Raw genomic sequence first — 18,712 nt, 5'->3', positions numbered from 1 at the left:
ATGAATTGGATCTCATAGTTCTAGACGTGTTTTTGTAAAACTGATTGGGTAAATGACCACCAAAATCTCTCTAGCAGAGAAAGCAAAATGGGCTTTCCTTCCTGACCTGGTGGTTTTGTCCACGGTAAGATGATTATTCCCCAGAAGTGAGGCTGAGAGCCTCCTTGTCAGCCCTGACTCTCTCATCTCCTTTGGTCTTCAAGAAAGTCATTAAATCTTCACAATCTGTTTTATGCTTTTTCCTTTCCTCCAGCCTCTGCTGTGGCTGTCTCAGCTTAGACCCCTAGCTTTCCTCACTTAGTGACCACATAGCATCACGGCCTTAAGGTTACACAAGCAGATCTGTGCCAAGTGTTTGCTCCCAGATAAAAGCAGTAACAACTCAAACTGCCACTAGCGTAGTAATCTTTACTGTGTACTTACTAAGTGCCAGGCACTGTGATGAGTACTTTGTATGGATTACCAAATATCACAGTTACAGGATCTCTGTGAGGCTTGTATTGTTGTTCTTCCTATTTGGGAAATGAAGAATTTAAGGCACAGAGAGGGTAAGAATCTTTCCAAAAGTAACACAGCCTATAAGTGGTAAAGCCCAAATTTGAAACTCTGTCTCACGCCACTAGCTGAGCCTTTAACCAGGAAGAGGAAACTGGTCTAAATTGATAGGAGCAAGTCATATATTTTAGTGGAGCCACTATTTAGTCTCACTGTATAACAGCTAGTCTGACTCTGCAGTGGCCTCAGGTTCATTTTTAACATTTTGATTCTCCCAGAATTGATTTTTAATAGCCCATTTCCTGAAAAGGTTCTTACCAGTGGCTCTTACTTCCTTAGTAAAGTCATATATTGGACTCCTCCTAACAGTGTTACCTGATTCCCACACCTGCATCCCAACACTCATTCCACTGGGACTCTAAGCTTTAAAGACATGAAACTCTAATGTGGAATTTCCTCCAAGAAGTAAGGATATTGGAGGTGTTTGGGGTGGGGGAGGAGTAAAAACAGACTACCTGGAGAGACTAGCTATCTTCTCAAGTCTGTTGTAGTTTTCAGCTTCTTCCAAGTACCAGATTAATTTATGTCTGTTTAATAATGTTTGAATCGATAAGAGCAGCATGCCTTTGAGAGTGTTACAGAGTTGGTTGTACAACACTATAATTAACTCATAAGTTGTTTAATGTTTGATTGGGGAGCTTAGCTGTGAGAACCATAGTGTCTTACCTTCTTTCTATGGTTTGTAATGGAATCACCATCAGCATTGAATATATGGTGATGATTCAGTACTACACTTGGGTTTAGAGCTGTATGTTTATTGCTTTGGAAGATTTTTCCCATGTCTGTTGCCAAGAGCAAAAGATTTGTTTTCTTGACTGACTGACTGTGGCATTTCCAGTAGGGTTTATACTTCTGAAATTTTCCTCTATACAGAGTACCTAAATCTGTGCACCCTAGTCTTAGCAATACACCCTGCAAAAAAACAGAATCTGCAAAACCCACATTTAAGGTTTCCTACACATATGAACTGTGTTTGAGTGTCTCCTGTGGAAGTATGGGTCAGCAGTGGTCTGCCGCAGGACAGGGGCTCTGGGTGTGGGTATGGCCTAAGCCCTCTTGGAGAAGGTTACCATTAACCCCACCATAGAGCTACCAGAACTTGCACAGGACTGGGAAATAGGCTCTTGGATGCCACAACAGAACCTTGTGCATTAGGACGCAGGAGAAAGCAGAGACCCCACAGGAGACTTGCCTGTGGGTGTCTGGGAGTCTCTGGTGAAGGCGTAGGTCCCTGATGGCCTGCTGCGGGGTTGGGGGCATGGACTGTAACAGTACATGCATGGGATCTTTTGAGGGAGGTCACCATTATCTTCATTACCTCCACCATAGTTTGCTGCTAACTGCTAACTCGCTTCAGTAGTGTCCAACTCTGTGCGACCCCATAGACGGCAGCCCACCAGGTTCCTCCATCCCTGGGATTCTCCAGGCAAGAATACTGGAGTGGGTTGCCATTTCCTTCTCCACCATAGTTTAGTAAGTAAAGTTGCTCAGTTGTGTCCGACTCCTTGCGACCCCATGGACTATAACCTACCAGGCTCCTCCATCCATGGAATGGATTGCCATTTCCTTCTCTAGGGTATCTTCGCGACCCAAGGATCAAACACAGGCCTCCCGCATTGCAGGTAGACGCTTTACCATCTGAGCTACCAGGGAAGCCCCCACCATAGTTTGGCCCCAGGTAAATAGCAGAGAGGGAACAGAGCTCCACCCATTAACAGAAAATTAGATTAAAGATTTACTGAGTATGGCCCCGCCCATCAGAACAAGACCCAGTATCCCCCTCAGTCAGTCTCTCCCATCAGGAGGCTTTCATAAGCTTCTTATCCTTCTCCATCAGAGGGCAGACAGAATGAAAACCACAATCACAGAAAACTAACCAATCTGATTACTCGAACCGCAGCCTTGTCTAACTCAATGAAATTATGAGCCATGCCCTGTAGGGCCACCCAAGACGGACAGATCATGGTAGAGAGGTCTGACAGAATGTGGTCCACTGGGGAAGGGAATGGCAAACCACTTCAGTATTCCTGCCTTGAGAACCCCATGGCAGTATGAAAAGGCAAAAAGATAGGACACTGAAAGCTGAACTCCCCAGGTCAGTAGGTGCCCAATATGCTACTAGAAAAGAATGGAGAAATAACTCCAGAAAGAATGAAGAGATGGAGCCAAAGCAAAAACAACACCCAGATGTGAATGTGACTGGTGGTGGAAGCAAGGTCCAATATTGTAAACAGCAATATTGCATGGGAACTTGGAATGTTAGGTTCATGAATAAAGGCAAATTGGAAATGGTCAAATAGGAGATGGCAAGAGTGAACGTTGACATTTTAGGGATCAGCAAACTAAAATGGACTGGAATGGATGAATTTAACTCAGATGACCATTATATCTACTCTGTGGGCAAGAATCCCTTAGAAGAAATGGAATAGCCATCATAGTCAACAGAAGAGTCTGAAATGCAGTACTTGGATGCAGTCTCAAAAACAACAGAATGATCTCTGTTCATTTCCAAGGCAAATGATTCTATATCACGGTAATCCAAGTCTATGCCATGACCAATAATGCTGAAGAAGCTGAAGTTGAATAGTTCTGTGAAGACCTACAAGACCTTCTAGAATTAACACCCAAAAAGACGTCCTTTTCATTATAGGGGACTGGAATGCAAAAGTAGGAAGTCAAGAAACACCTGGAGTAACAGGCAGATTTGGCCTTGGAGTACAGAATGAAGCAGGGTAAAAGCTAACAGAGTCCTTCCAAGAGATTGCACTGGTCATAGCAAACACCCTCTTCTAATAACACAAGAGAAGACGTTACACATGGACATCATCAGATGTTGAACAGTGAAATCAGATTGATTATATTCTTTGTAGCTGAAGATGGAGAAGCCATATACAGACAGCAAAAGCAAGACTGGGAGCTGACTGTGGCTCCCAGATCATGAACTCTTTATTGACAAATTCAGACTTAAATTGAAGAAAATAGGGAAAACCACTAGACCATTCAGGTATGACCTAAATCAAATCCCTAACAATTATACAGTGGAAGTGAGAAATAGATTTAAGGGACTAGATCTAATAGAGTGCCTGATGAACTATGGATGGAGGTTCACGACACTGTACAGGAGACAGGGATCAAGACCATCCCCATGGAAAAGAAATGCAAAAAAGCAAAATGGCTGTCTGGGGAGGCCTTATAAATAGCTGTGAAAAGAAGAGAAGCCAAAAGCAAAGGAGAAAAGGAAAGGTATACCCATTTGTATGCAGAGCTTCAAAGAATAGCAAGGAGAGATAAGAAAGCCTTCCTCAGTGATGAATGCAAAGAAATAGAGGAAAACAATAGAATTGGAAAGACTAGAGATTTCTTCAAGAAAATTAGAAATACCAAGGGAAAATTTCATGCAAAGATGGGCCCAATAAAGGTTAGAAATTATATGGACCTAACAAAAGCAGAAGATATTAAGAAGAGGTGGCAAGAATACATAGAAGAACTGTACAAAAAAGGTCTTCATGACCCAGATAATCACTATGGTGTGATCACTCTCCTAGAGCCAGACATCCTGGAATGTGAAATCAAGTGGGTCTTAGGAAGCATCACTATGAACAAAGCTAGTGGAGTTGATGGAATTCCACTTGAACTATTTCAAATCCTAAAAGATGATGCTGTGAAAGTGCTGCACTCAATATGCCAGCACATTTGGAAAACTCAATAGTGGCCACTGGACTGGAAAAGGTCAGTTTTCAGTCCAATCCCAAAGAAAGGCAATGCTAAAGAATGCTCAAATTATTGCACAATTGCACTCATCTCACACACTAGCAAAGTAATGCTCAAAATTCTCCAAGCCAGGCTTCAGCAGTACATGAAACGTGAACTTCCAGATGTTCAAGCTGGTTTTAGAAAAGGCAGAGGAACCAGAGATCAAATTGCCGACATCTGCTGGATCATGGAAAAAGCAAGAGAGTTCCAGAAAAACATCTATTTCTGCTTTATTGACTATGCCAAAGCCTTTGACTGTGTGGATCACAATAAACTGTGGAAAATTCTGAAAGATATGGGAATACCAGACCACCTGGCCTGCCTCTTGAGAAACCTGTATGTGGGTCAGGAAGCGACAGTTAGAACTGGACATGGAACAACAGACTATTTCCAAATAAGAAAAGGAGTATATCAAGGCTGTATATTGTCACCCTGCTTATTTAACTTATATGCAGAGTACATCATGAGGAATGCTGGGCTGGATGAAGCACAAGCTGGAATCAAGATTACTGGGAGAAATATCAATAACCTCAGATATGCAGATGACACCACCCTTATGGCAGAAAGTGAAGAACTAAAGAGCCTCTTGATGAAAGTGAAAGAGGAGAGTGAAGTTGGCTTAAAGCTCAACAATCAGAAAACAAAGATCATGGCATCACTTGATGGCAACTAGATGGGGAAACAGTGGCAGAATATTGTTTTGGGCTCAAAAATCCCTGCAGATGGAGACTGCAGCCATGAAATAAAAAGACACTTACTCCTTGGAAGAAAAGTAATGACCAACCTAGACAGCATATTAAAAAGCAGAGACATTACTTTGCCAACAAAGATCTGTCTAGTCAAGGCTATGGTTTTTCCAGTGGTCATGTATGGATGTGAGAGTTGGACTATAAAGAAAGCTGAGCACTGAAGAATTGGTGCTTTTGAACTGTGGTGTTGGAGAAGACCCTTGAGAGTCCCTTGTACTGCAAAAAGATCCAACCAGTCCATCCTAAAGGAAATCAGTCCTGGGTGTTCATTGGAAGGACTGATGTTGAAGCTGAAACTCCAATACTTTTTTCACCTGATGCGAAGAACTGACTCATTTGAAAAGACCCTGATGCTGGGAAAGATTGAAGGCGAAGGGGACGACAGAGGATGAGATGGTTGGATGGCATCACCATCTCAATGGACTTGAGTTTGAGTAAACTCCAGGAGATGGTGATGGACAGGGAGACCAGGCGTGTTGCAGTCCATTGGGTTGCAAAGAGTGGGACACGACTGAGCGACTGGACTGACTGACTGACATATATGAACCCATCAGCACGCTTTGTAATTCCTCCTCAGTACTGTATCCCATTCCCATTTCCACCAAACCTTTATCAATCTTTTGGCAATACTCATTTTCTCTTTTTTTTTTATAGTATAGTGTAAATCCTTATGATGCAATAGAATGTTTAATCATGTTTATTATGTTTTAAATAAAAAATGTAGTATACTAATATTAATGAATTATCCTTTAAAACCAGACTTCCAACCTATGATTAAAGATACTCAGACAATATAAACACTAATGTTGCATCATTCTAGGTAGTGTATTGTTCTTGAGTTTATAGAAGTGTTTAATGAAATAAGTGAAATTGCCACTAAGTCATTTGAAATGATAAAAGAATAACAGATGATTTAGGTATTATAATAGAAGCTGTGGTGATGGAATTCCAGTTGAGCTATTTCAAGTCTTGAAAGATGATGCTGTGAAAGTGCTGCACTCAATATGCCAGCAGATTTGGAAAACTCAGTGCTGGCCACAGGACTGGAAGAGGTCAGTCTTCATTCCAATCCCAAAGAAAGGCAATGCCAAAGAATGCTCAAACTACTGCACAATTGCACTCATCTCACAGGCTAGTAAAGTCATGCTCAAAATTCTCCAAGCCAGGCTTCAGCAGTATGTAAACCGTGAACTCCCAGATGTTCAAGCAGGTTTTAAAAAAGGCAGAGGCACCAGAGATCAAATTGCCAACATCCGCTGGATCATGGAGAAAGCAAGAGAGTTTCAGAAAAACATCTATTTCTGCTTCATTGACTATGCCAAAGCCTTTGACTGTGTTGATCACAATAAACTGTGGAACATTCTTAAAGAGATGGGAATCCCAGACCACCTGACCTGCCTCTTGAGAAACCTATATGCAGGTCAGGAAGCAACAGTTAGAACTGGACATGGAACAACAGACTGGTTCCAAATAGGAAAAGGTGTACGTCAAGGTTGTATATTGTCACCTTGCTTATTTAATTTATATGCAGAGTACATCATGAGGAACGCTGGGCTGGAAGAGGCACAAGCTGGAATCAAGATTGCCTGGAGAAATATCAATAACCTCAGATATGCAGATGACACCACCCTTATGGCAGAAAGTGAAGAGGAACTCAAAAGCCTCTATGATGAAAGTGAAAGAGGAGAGTGAAAATGTTGGCTTGAAGCTCAACATTCAGAAAACAAAGATCATGGCATCTGGTCCCATCACTTCATGGGAAATAGATGGGGAAACAGTGGAAACAGTGTCAGACTTTATTTTTTTGGGCTCCAAAATCACTGCAGATGCTGATTGCAGCCATGAAATTAAAAGACGCTTGCTCCTTGGAAGGAAAGTTATGACCAACCTTGATAGTATATTAAAAAGCAGAGACATTACTTTGCCAACCAAGGTCCGTCTAGTCAAGGCAAGGGTTTTTCCCGTGGTCATGTATGGATGTGAGAGTTGGACTGTGAAGAAAGCTGATCGCCAAAGAATTGATGCTTTTGAACTGTGGTGCTGGAGAAGACTCTTGAGAGTCCCTTATACTGCAAGGAGATCCAACCAGTCCATTCTAAAGGAGATCAATCCTGGATGTTCATTGGAGGGACTGATGCTAAAGCTGAAGCTGCAATACTTTGGCCACCTCATGCGACGAGTTGACTCACTGGAAAAGACTCTGATGCTGGGAAAGGTTGGGGGCGGGAGGAGAAGGGGACGACGGAGAATGAGATGGCTGGATGGCATCACCGACTCTGTGGACTTGAGTTTGAGTGAACTCCGGGAGTTGGATGGACAGGGAGGCCTGGCGTGCTGTGGTTCATGGGGTCGCGGAGAGTCGGACACGACTGAGCGACTGAACTGAACTGAATTGAACTGAACTGAATAGAAGCTGTTTTAAATATCACATCCTATTAGAAATCTGAGGGAGGCATACATTAATACTTCTGAAAATTTGAATCATAGGAACATCAGTAAAATTTAGGTATGTAACCCAAGCCTTTTCACTGGCTTCCTCCTGGGTTTTCTTCCATCTTCAAAGGAGCAGATTTTTTATTAGTTAGCAGGTTATGTGTACTTGGGATGAAGCAAAATGTTTGGTTGCAACATGGTCTGATGTTCCGACATACCAACAGTTGAGTTTTAAGTGTAAATAGAATTTTTAATAAAAAATGAAGTACATTTTGAACACACCAAAATGATTAGTGAAAAAAATATGTTTATAAAAATAAGTACAACAGTTGAGTTTTGATGACTTTGTAAGCCGATGATTCTTATTTCCTGAAAGACCGCCCCCCAACTTGAAGTGCTTTGGAAGCTGTCATGGAAAAAAAAATCACCAGTACCCCAGCACTTAGGGAAAATCTTGGTGTTAGGAAATGAGGGAAGAACAAAAACCTATAAAAGAGACCTTTCTGGAGAAGATACTTAAGAATTAGCTACTCTCCATATGATAAAATGCCTAAGTTTACTTACTTGTGTATGCCATGCCTGGGAGTCTCAACTGGAGACTTGCGTGAATGAAGCAGCAGTCTCTTATCATTCACTTATACACCACTATACATACTAATCCCTTGAAAACTGAATTGCTGATTGGGAGTTTGGGCAGCAGGCCCAATGTGCTACTTCAAAGTGGAGGCCTTGGCTAGGGGACCACGGTGAGCATAACAGGGGTGGTACCTGAGACAGTGTCACCACTCTGGATATGCAGGTGAGTGGACACAAGGGAGTGCACATGGATAAGTCAGTGCAAGGGGCCAGTGTCACCATTTGCCAGTGTCCAGGGTTTGGGGAAACTCTGCTCTGCTTTAAATGGCCCTTGTTCTTGGGATCTAGAACTTAATGCTATTAGTGTTATCATTAAGCCCTGCCACGTGTGAAATGGGCTTCTCTGGTGGATCAGATGGTAAAAAATAAATCCAGCTGCAATGCAGGAGACCCAGGGTTCAGTCCCTGGGTTGGGAAGATCTCCTGGAAAAGGGAAAGCTACCCATTCTGGTGTTCTTGCCTGGAGAATCCCATGGATAGAGGAGCCTGGCAAGCTATACAGTCCATGTGGTTGCAAAAAGTCAGACATGACTGGGTGACTAAGCACACAGCACGTGTGTAAAATGGGCTCCTGAGAGTTGACCCGACACTGTTTCTATGGAAATATGTGTTGTGAATTCCAAACACTTTGGAGAAGAAATTTTGTAGCAAAATACTTGGTGAGCTGACTATACTAGAACTATGTATATGTTCTTAAGATTATACAACGTACTTAAAGAAACAGACAGACACACACATACACATATATATGCTGTATAAGTGATGGTCAGTCATTTCAGAAATTTGCTATCCTTTTGGGGGTAATAACTATTCTCTTACGTTTTGTTTTACTTCTGTGACCTTTGATTTTTCACAGCTGACTGGCACAGACTCCAGAAAGTGAGTAGGAAAAGGAAGAGAAAAGACTCAAACTTCTCCCTTTTACCACATTTTGAGTAGTTTTGGGGAAACTTGGCTTTATAGAAGAACTAAGTTTTGAAGCCTTAGGAAGGTCTCCTCTGCTCCCCTCAGTCCACTGGTCCCATCGACCAGTTCACTCATATCTTTTTTTCCAAATATTTTCGGTTTGTTGAAATTCTGCCACTAAATAGTGATCAAGATGTATTCAAATGCCCTTGAGAGGATGGAAATACCTGGTTTTATTAATAAGGGAGGCTGACATGTGTTTTGTGTCTACTCTGTACCAAATGTTTAGCATATGATATATCTAGTCTGTACACTGAGCTTGTCACTTATAAGTCAAGGAGTTGTTGAAGCTCAGCTGCTGTATTAACATTCTCTCCAGAGGTATGGAGCCAGCAGGGTGGATGGATGGGAAAGGATTTTGAAGGAATTGGCTCATATGATTGTGGAAGCTCAGTCGCTCAGTCCTGTCCGACTCTTTGAGACCCCATGAACCGCAGCACGCCAGGCTTCCCTGTCCATCGCCAACTCCCGGAGTTCACTCAAACTCATGTCCACTGAGTTGGTGATGCCATCCAGCCATCTCATCCTCTGTCATCCCCTTCTCCTCCTGCCCTCAATCTTTCCCAGCATCAGGGTCTTTTCAAATGAGTCAGCTCTTCGCATCAGGTGGCCAAAGTATTGGAGTCTCAGCTTCAACATCAGTCCTTCCAATGAACACCCAAGACTGATCTCCTTTAGGATGGATTGGTTGGATCTCCTTGCAGTCCAAGGGACTCTCAAGAGTCTTCTCCAACACCACAGTTCAAAAGTATCAATTCTTCAGTGCTCAGCTTTCTTTATAGTCCAACTTTCACATCCAGACATGACTACTGGAAAAACCATAGCCTTGATTAGACAGATCTTTGTTGGCAAAGTAATGTCTCTGCTTTTTAATACGCTGTCTAGGTTGGTCATAAGTTTCCTTCCAAGGAGTAAGTTGGCAAGCCCCAAATCTTCAGTGTAGGCTGCAGGGAAGAGGAGTCCCAGGGAAGGGTTAATGTTGCAGCCAGAGATTGAAGGTCATCTGCTGGCAAAATGTCTTTTAACTCTGAGGAGATCAGTCTTTCTCCTAAGGAGTTCAACTGCTTGGATAAGGACAACCCACATTCTAGAGTCATCTGCTTGACTCAAAATCTATTGACTTAAATGTTAATCTCATGTGCAGAATACTTTCACATCAACATTGAGACCTTTCTTTGACCAGATATCTGGGTTACCATGGCCCAGTCAAGTTAACACACAGAGATCATTGCAGCCAAAGTCACTTTCCTCGGTTATGCTGGTGGCAAGTGGTAGACCTACTATGTGAACGCAGGTCTGTCTAAAAACCCTTGCTGACTTCACTGTACTGTAGTACCTTCATTGAGTCAGGTTGTTTCTTGTAGCAGAGATGTCAGTCCTTTTGTGAGAATAAATATATAGCTTTGAGGGGAAAGGGAAGTTGATTTGGAAGCTCAAAGTGCTAGAGGAATTGAGTAAGGGAAAGGCAAACTGGGAAAACCTCGTTTGGACAATAATGCAGTAGAGAAGAGCTCGTCTGGATGTAGAAGAAAGAACTGAGAGGTGACCATCAAGTTTGGTCTATTCAACAGTGTTGACTTGGCCTGGAATTGGCCCTGTAAAAACATTCTCCACGCACATTTACTTTAGAAAGAGACCTTTGTGAAGACAGGGATGTGTCTTTCTCTCTCATATTTACCTCATTTGCCCAGTAGTGGTTAGTTTAATGAAGTCTCATCTACTAAATTTACGAATTAGGACTTAGGTATTGGATGGATATGGGCTGATGTGCTTTTAAGATATTTTCTGAGGTGTGAGGATGCCATTTGTTCCTTCTCTGGTGTGCTTTCTGGCTGGACAGGGGGCCTTGTGTGGCAGTGCCAGTCAGAAGCTGCTCTCGGCCTATTTCTGGTCGCTGCTCTAGAATGAGACTGGATGAGGCCCTGCAGGCTCTCACTGTCCTCCAAGTGAGAAGAGTAACAGTTGACTTGTATCAATTATGTTCAATTCCTGATTTTCCATGGTACTTGGCTATTCAATAGATGCTATCCTAAAATAACGTGTGTGTGTGTAAAAGTCTCTCAGTCATGTCTAACTCTTTGCAACCCCATGGACTATACAGTCCTTGGAATTCCCCAGGCCAGAATACTGGAATGGGTAGCCGTTCCTTTCTCCAGGATATATTCCCAAACCAAGGAATTAAACCCAGGTCTCCCACACTACAGGTGGATTCTTTACCAGCTGAGCTACCAGGGAAGCCCAAAATAACCTCTATTATGGCTAATTACAAGACAGCAAATGAGATCATGATTTTGATAATTAAGTTTGTTTAGGCAGGTTTATTTTGGTTGCAATGATTTATTTTCATTCATGCATGTATAACTGGTATTTTTAAATTTTAATTTCTGATTAAAAGATCATATAACTGATTTTTAACACTAGCTAAAATGGAAGAAGGGACCAGGCAACGACAGGGTCGTTTGATATCCTGCCTCCTAAGACTCAATAGGTCAGCTGACCCTCAATCAGGTAGGGTAATGCCCTACATCTAGATAGATTTATCCTGAAGTCTGGCTTCTAATCCAAACTTTAAGGTTCCTTTTAGTATTTATGTGAAATGTCGAACTGGTTTTTGTCATTTCTTGGGTGACATCAGGCCTTATCTCTCTGCTTCAGCGGAAACCCCTGTGATCTCGGAAGAGAAAGGGCCCTGTTACCGACTTGTCAGTTCCGGAAGGCAGTGTCTGCACCCTCTGTCTGTACACCTCACCAAGCAGCTCTGCTGTTGTAGTGTGGGCAAGGCCTGGGGCCCACACTGTGAGAAATGTCCCCTTCCAGGCACAGGTAAGACGTGCCCCGCCACGTGCTCACGTTCACTCCCGGCCACACAGGATGATTTGGACAGCATGGGTTCTTTGTGGTTTCTGACTTTAAATCGGTTATTAGTAATACAATGTGTTTTTATCCTTTTGAACAAACCATGAACGTACGAGGTTGAATCAGTGGAAAAAATTACATGCAAAGAGCTTTTCCCATTTGTGTGTAACATTAGACTTCCTTTTGGATGTTAAGAAAAGCCATTGCTTTTTATCCCTAGTTGCTGTCCCTAGTTTCTGCTGTTTAAAAATGCCGAGACACCGGAAGGCTGTGTTGGGCTTGCACTTTTCTGATGAGTGACTGTTCACGGCCTGCATGGTCACTAGACCTGATGTATGTTAACTCTTTTAACTCATGTATTGAATGGGTTCCTGTCAGGTTCTATTAAGAACATCATGCTTGATTTCTCCAGGTGGAAATGGAGAAAATTATATTCACCATTGAATTTATGCTATGAAAATTCTTAAGTCAAGGGCAGGTCCTCCTATGAACTTCTGAATGGGAACAGAATATAAGAAGTGATGATTCTTTATCCTTCAGTTGAGTACATAATTGCCTAATGCTCTGAAAGCGTAAATTTATCTAAGTGCCTTACATATCCCAAGGCATCACCAACTTCTCAAGCAGGGTCAAGTAGAGTTCAATGGAAGAGAAAGAAACATACCTGCAAATACTGGGCATAATATTATATATATATATATATATATATATATAAAAAGTGGTGTACCTATTTCACTGACATGGGGTGGGCATAAGACTTCTACCTGATTTCTTGTTTGATAAGGTGGTTCCCATCTATGGAAGTGCATTCACTCTCACAGAGACATTTAATGTCTTACACCTATAACTTGCACTGTTGCAGACAAGGTTTAAATATAAATGGTAATGATCACAAGCCACTTTGGTTGTTGCCTCGGATCAGAAAGAACTGGTGAGGCAGAGAATGTATAATGTTGATGATTGTTCTGGTATACTGCGTGACTTGAGATGTCTCCAGAAGGCCCTAGTAGCCTCCTGAGGAGTCTGATCTGCTCAGTATTAAAAAGTAATAATCAATGAAATTAATGATCTTGATAATTCATAGACCCATTTCTCTGTAAGTTCCATATTGATAGCTTTTGTAGCCCTTACATGAATCGTAAATCAAGAAAGTGAATGTAACACAGGAAGATTTTCCCATAGAGTCACTAAGTTTGAAAATAATATTAAAGATAAAATTTGGACACAACCAATTTTTGATTATAAGATGATTTTCATGAAAGTAATGTTTAGTTCTTTCATATACCTCAAGTATTTGATAGAAAAACTTTTTCTAGAAACTTCTTTCACATAAAAATTGTATTTCATAGTTGAACATAAAAGTGAGGTTCTGCCATTTAATGTGTGATCCTTAGAAAAACAGTATTTTAGCATGGTTTAAGGAGTATTTTAGAGTTTTATTTTTACTGAGAACTAATTTTAGGTCCGGAACATTCAATAGGAGATCTCTTGTTCAGTGGAAGTGAAAAGTGACTTATTTTACTTTCAGTTTTAGAGGTAGAAATAAAGGAGTTGACTGTAAGCCCCTTGCTGTCTACGTTTGGTAACTTGTCTCCAATACCAACACCAAAGAGATTAGGTGGATTTTTCCTCCTCAGGCCACACATGGCCTTGCCTCCCTTGTCTTCCCCCTTGACTTATTCCTGGTGATTATGCAATGAAGGTTAGGAAATCACATGTGCCCGGCTGATATTTTTTTAAGTGTACAAAACCACTTTCCTGGCAGGAATAGCAGTTACAGGCTGCAGAATATCTCCTTGTCCTGACGATAATTCGACCAGTTGGTTGTGGTCTGGCTTTTGCTCACTTGTCACCCCTCCCCTTGAAGATAGCTGCGTTCTAACTTGGTGTCCTCCCTTTATTTCTACCTGTCATCTCTTGAGCATGTGTCTTTGACTGCCTTCATTTTCACTGTCCTGAGAATATTTCTTCGAAACCACTTGCCCTTTTCAGTCCTTCTTAACCAACCTCTGCATATCAGCTGATACTTCCCACCCTGGTTTCTTCATCTTTGGTTTCTTCAATGGGAATCAAATTAGGATGATTTCAACACCTCATTTCCCTCAATAGTGATTGCTTTTTCTTTTTTAACCTTCTTGTTAGTCATTTAATTTAGATGTTACTGAGTTCCTGGTTAATAGTTAATGAAATTAGACCAAAGCAAGAGTGAAAAGTCTGATTTCTACTGATGTTATACCCTCCTCCGATATATATATATATATAATCTATATAGTATGTTCTGTACCTAAAAATCTCATGTATTACATATATTTTATGTGTGTAATACATAGTGTGATAGGAAATATTAAATATAAAATATATGTATACTATCTCTTAATTTTGTTGCTGATATATATAATTTGATATATAAAATATGTGCTCTGTCTATATATAAGATTCTGATTGTGTAAGATAACAGATGGAGAAATGTTTACTAAAAGAATTGAGTTTTTTCCTGTAAATATGCAAGTTTGAGAGAAATTAGAGCCTTTTGCATCTGTTCTTTAAGTTTTTAAATGTACCTATAACTTAGTGATGATTTATTAAGCAATATTCATCATGCTGTTTTCCTCTGTATAAGTTTGCACTTTTAGATTTTTAAAAGGAATATTTTCCCATCCCAAATCTAGCTGCTTTTAAGGAAATCTGTCCTGGTGGAATGGGTTATACGGTTTCTGGCGTTCATAGACGCAGGCCAATCCATCACCATGTAGGTAAAGGACCTGTATTTGTCAAGCCAAAGAACACTCAACCTGTTGCTAAAAGTACTCATCCTCCACCTCTCCCAGCCAAGGAAGAACCAGTGGAGGCCCTGACCTTCTCCCGGGAACAGGGGCCAGGAGCGGTGGAGCCAGAAGGTGAGAGTGGACACGAATCATGGAGCTAGCCATCTGTCTTGTGTGTCTTTGGTTTCCCTGTATGTAACTTCTACAATAGGGACTTTCAGCCTCAGCACTATTGACAATTTGGGGTGGATAATTCTTTGATATGAGGGGCTGCTGTATGCATTATAGGATGTTTAGCAACATCCCTGACCTCTAACCTCTAGTACCAGTAGCACCCTCCCCTTCCTGGTTGTTACAACCAAAAAGATGTCCAAATATCGCTAAATGTCCCCTAGGGAGAACCACTGCTCCAGAACAATTGTGACAGTATTCCATGATAATCTAATGACATTGTCTTATGTTTGGGGGCTACTTTTTCTTGTTGTTTACTCCTGGATAGTGGTTTAGATTTTTCAGGGAATAGCCAGAATTCACTTCTGTATCTAGAGAGTTGTTTAATAAATATGTCTTTATTTAAAAAGTGGACTCCACAGGGTTGAAGCATCAACTGAGCTTCCATGAAATAGTTTCACAGGCAGTCAGGGATAATGGGCAGCAAAATGAAGGAAGATAGGGTCCATGAAAGGGATTTTGGAGAGAGTTCACCTAGTGAAGTCCTTTGATTTGCATTTTGAGAACTGGAGACATAGAGCAACTGACTTGCAAATGTCACACGAAGAGCATGTGATAGAACCAAGGAGCACATTTTCCCCAGGAGGTGGTTAAGGCCTTCTTCTCCAGAAGGAGACTAGAGACAACTGGTTCTGTTTCAGAAAGAAGGATTATCTATCTTTGTCTCTTCATAGAAGCCAGCATGTCCAGTACTTTGAATATCTTTTTCACCACAGAAGTGCTCACCCCAGATAGGATGAACAAAAATCTTAACTTTGTGTGGGATAGGTATTGGCTTTAATAAAGCTTCTGTTGGTCTTTCACACTTGGATCTTGGATGGGAATTCAGGGTGTGCATTTATGGATTTTGTGAGGAGAGAAGGTGCTCAAGTTAGATGAGGCATTGGGAGCGTGGCAAGGAAGAGAGGTCTCTTTTCAGGGCTCTGCACCTTCCTGTGTTCTAGGCTAGTTAAGTCTGCTCTTTCACTTGATGCACTTCTCCTTGGTTAGGCAGATGAAGTAGGACCTCACCTAAGATTGAGAATGTTGGCCAGTTTGTTCCTGTGTGGTTGGCCAGGTGTTTGCAATTCCTCCTCCTCTTCATAAGCAGGAGAAAATGGGCTGTGGTCCAGATTATGCCTCAAGAGTTTCTTGGTGATGGGTTAGACAGGATAGAAGGATTATTGACTTTTTCTAACCACGAGAATGTTGCAGCAGTGGTAGCAATCTGGTGCCCTGATTGCGTTTAGGAGTAATGCATCTTCCATATCTTATACTAGTGTTTATGGAGATGTTGACTCATGAGCAGAATCCCTGTGATTATTGATCTAAGATTTGAGGACTAATTCTACAACTGATTTTCTGAAGTGTTTCAAAATGGAAAGGCATCCTCACTACCACCACCACACTATAATAATGTTGGTGATTGTGTAATCTGTGATTTGTTCAACATAGTGATGCTAATTGCTCATTGAATATTGCTGGCTTGTGATTTGAATTTTTTTTTGGTAATCTTGTTAGAATATCTTTCTGAAAATGCTCACAGGGCTTCATTAAAGATCAGTGTGCACCAAGAATGCAGCACCCTCTCTTAGGTTTCTTATTGAAACAGGGGCATTTATTTTTTTTTAACATCGATATCAGAAAGCATTTCAAACATTGTTTATTATGTTAAGGATAACTGTAATGAAAATGTTCCTTTTCTAAGGCATGGAAAGTGCTACAGAATTGTGAGTAGGCATGAGACAATGTATCAGGAAGTGTTGCCTCCTATAACTTTAATAGTTATTGAGTTGGAAAGAACTGAATCCCATCTACTGCCTGAACTCCTACAATTGAGGAATGACATACAGTTTTCCCCTGCCAGTCATGTGTAAAATGCTCCAAAATGGTAGTTGACTATAATTCTGCACTTGATTTAGTTTGATTCTTAATCCTTTTGGAGACTGAACTTTTGTTGCTTTTTAAAAATTGAACTGTTATGTAGTAGACTGTCTTTAGTTGTACTAATGTCCTTCTTTCTTTTTTGGTTTTAGTGGCAACTGTACCTCCTGAGAAGGTAATTTATTCATTGTTTGAAAGTCTTATTTTGTTACCTTCATGATGATTTTCTTCTAGATTATGTGTGATTTGTTTAAGACTTGAGTATAGTAACATGTCTATTATACATAAATATTTGACTTAAGGAAATATATCGAATAACAGTCACTCATTCAATACACATTTATTGAGTGCCTGCTATATGACTGGCACTATGCTGAATATTAGAGAGATAGCAGAGACCAAATCAGATGAATATCCTTGTTCTCATGGAACTTAAATCTGGGAAGATGAAAATGGTGGGCCTGATGGGAATCAGGGACTTAAGTGAAATTCAGAGAGTTAGTTTATGGCCTGGAACATCTATGGAAAGAAAAGTTTTGACATGTTTATGTAATTGTGTTATTCTCAGAGTTCATATATACTGAGTGATGTACTTCTTACGTCAACTAAAATTTGATATGCATGTTTGACTTAAATTGCAGTATGAACAGAACTTACCCTTGGAATTTATAATCAAGTACTGGGATATTGCTTCCTTAAAATTTTAGAGAAATTTTAATCTTTCATTTTTGGGGGCCATGAAATGGGACACCAAGTTGTGAGATTTATTAGGAGAAAATACTGGCATTTGCTGAAGCTCTGTCCTGTTTATATCATATTGTTTGAAAATTTATTGGTAACATGAAAATTAGATAATTATTGTATGTACATTTGTGTAGTGTTAATTCTCTCGTAAGAATGCAGTATTAGGCTTTAGATGGGGACATAGACCTATGTAAAATATTATAAATAGTTTTTAAAAATCTTTAGTTTATAAGTATGGGGATAGAATAACATAAACATTAAAAGTGCTGACAGAATCCAGAAAAAAAGGAATGATTTTAGAGTGATAGCATCCAGTAAGGAAAAATGTTTTTATACTGACCCCCCAAAAGAAGTACAAGAGATTTGCATATTTTACATGGATAATTTGCTGCTCTTGGAGAGCATCTCTAAAGATCAGTGACGTACGGTAGTTTGCAATTTTGTTGATTTTGCATTTAGTTCTGGTTTATAAGTGGGAGGAATCCGTTAGCATATGAGTGGTCCAGCCAGCTCCCTGAAAACCTCATCTTATCTGATTTTCTTCTCCTCTGTTTATGATTGAGCTTGTGAAACTTTCATAAAGACTCTGAAAGAGGGCCTGAAATTTTTCTTGTGCATGTTCGGAGAGGAGGCAGTGGGGAAAATGCAGCCGTGGACTTTGTGGCCTTGACTTTCTGTGGAGATCTCATGCTCTTAAAGATCAATGAAGAGAAAGCAGGGTGACCCGCTGATGAGAAATGATGTGCACAAAGGTGTGGTGGAGGGTGGGGAGAGCACGAGGTCGTTTAGGGGAGCAGGAAAGACCCAGAGAACTTGGGAGGTGCTTCAGAAGGCTTGGAATACCAAACTGCAGTTGTAGTCAGTGGGGAAATACTGTCCTCCTCAGCTGGACCCACTTGTCAAGTGGAGAAGTGGCATGGATCAGGAAGTGGGAAGTCCACTGCCCCGTGCTCCGGGTGATGGGGCAGGGAGGGCACAAGTCTGGAATCCTGTCTGTAAGCTGCAGGAGTTGACTGACACCTGGTTATGGTCCACTCTTTGGTAGCATTGACCTTGGGCTGCAGGGGATGGGGTGTAGTTGAGCCTGATTGGGGTCACCTTTCAATGGGTAATAGGAAAGCTAGTCTGTATTCTTAAGAAGAGGGGGAAACGTGAGGGGAA

General features: G+C 41.0%; 1 protein-coding gene across 16 annotated transcripts in view; it reads left to right on the top strand.

Annotated features, from left to right (window-relative positions):
• The window catches only part of LTBP1 (latent transforming growth factor beta binding protein 1), a 461,939-nt gene that overhangs the window by 294,635 nt on the left and 148,592 nt on the right, over positions 1–18,712 (top strand). For 12 of the 16 annotated variants that reach the window (XM_055400890.2, XM_055400894.2, XM_055400891.2 and 9 more), the window contains 3 exons: positions 11,748–11,915; positions 14,618–14,845; positions 16,960–16,982. In XM_055400890.2, the coding sequence (XP_055256865.2) occupies positions 11,748–11,915; positions 14,618–14,845; positions 16,960–16,982 (419 nt within the window). The remainder of the gene's footprint in view (positions 1–11,747; positions 11,916–14,617; positions 14,846–16,959; positions 16,983–18,712) is intronic. The other 4 variants (XM_055400897.2, XM_088841552.1, XM_055400901.2 and 1 more) reach the window with 1 other exon arrangement.

This window comes from Moschus berezovskii, chromosome 11, assembly GCF_049115385.1.
Source record: "Moschus berezovskii isolate FMDL1 chromosome 11, NW_MosBer_1.0, whole genome shotgun sequence".
NCBI lineage: Eukaryota > Metazoa > Chordata > Mammalia > Artiodactyla > Moschidae > Moschus > Moschus berezovskii.
The sequence above is the reverse complement of the archived record's forward strand: the minus strand, read 5'-3'. Positions and strand labels throughout refer to the sequence as shown.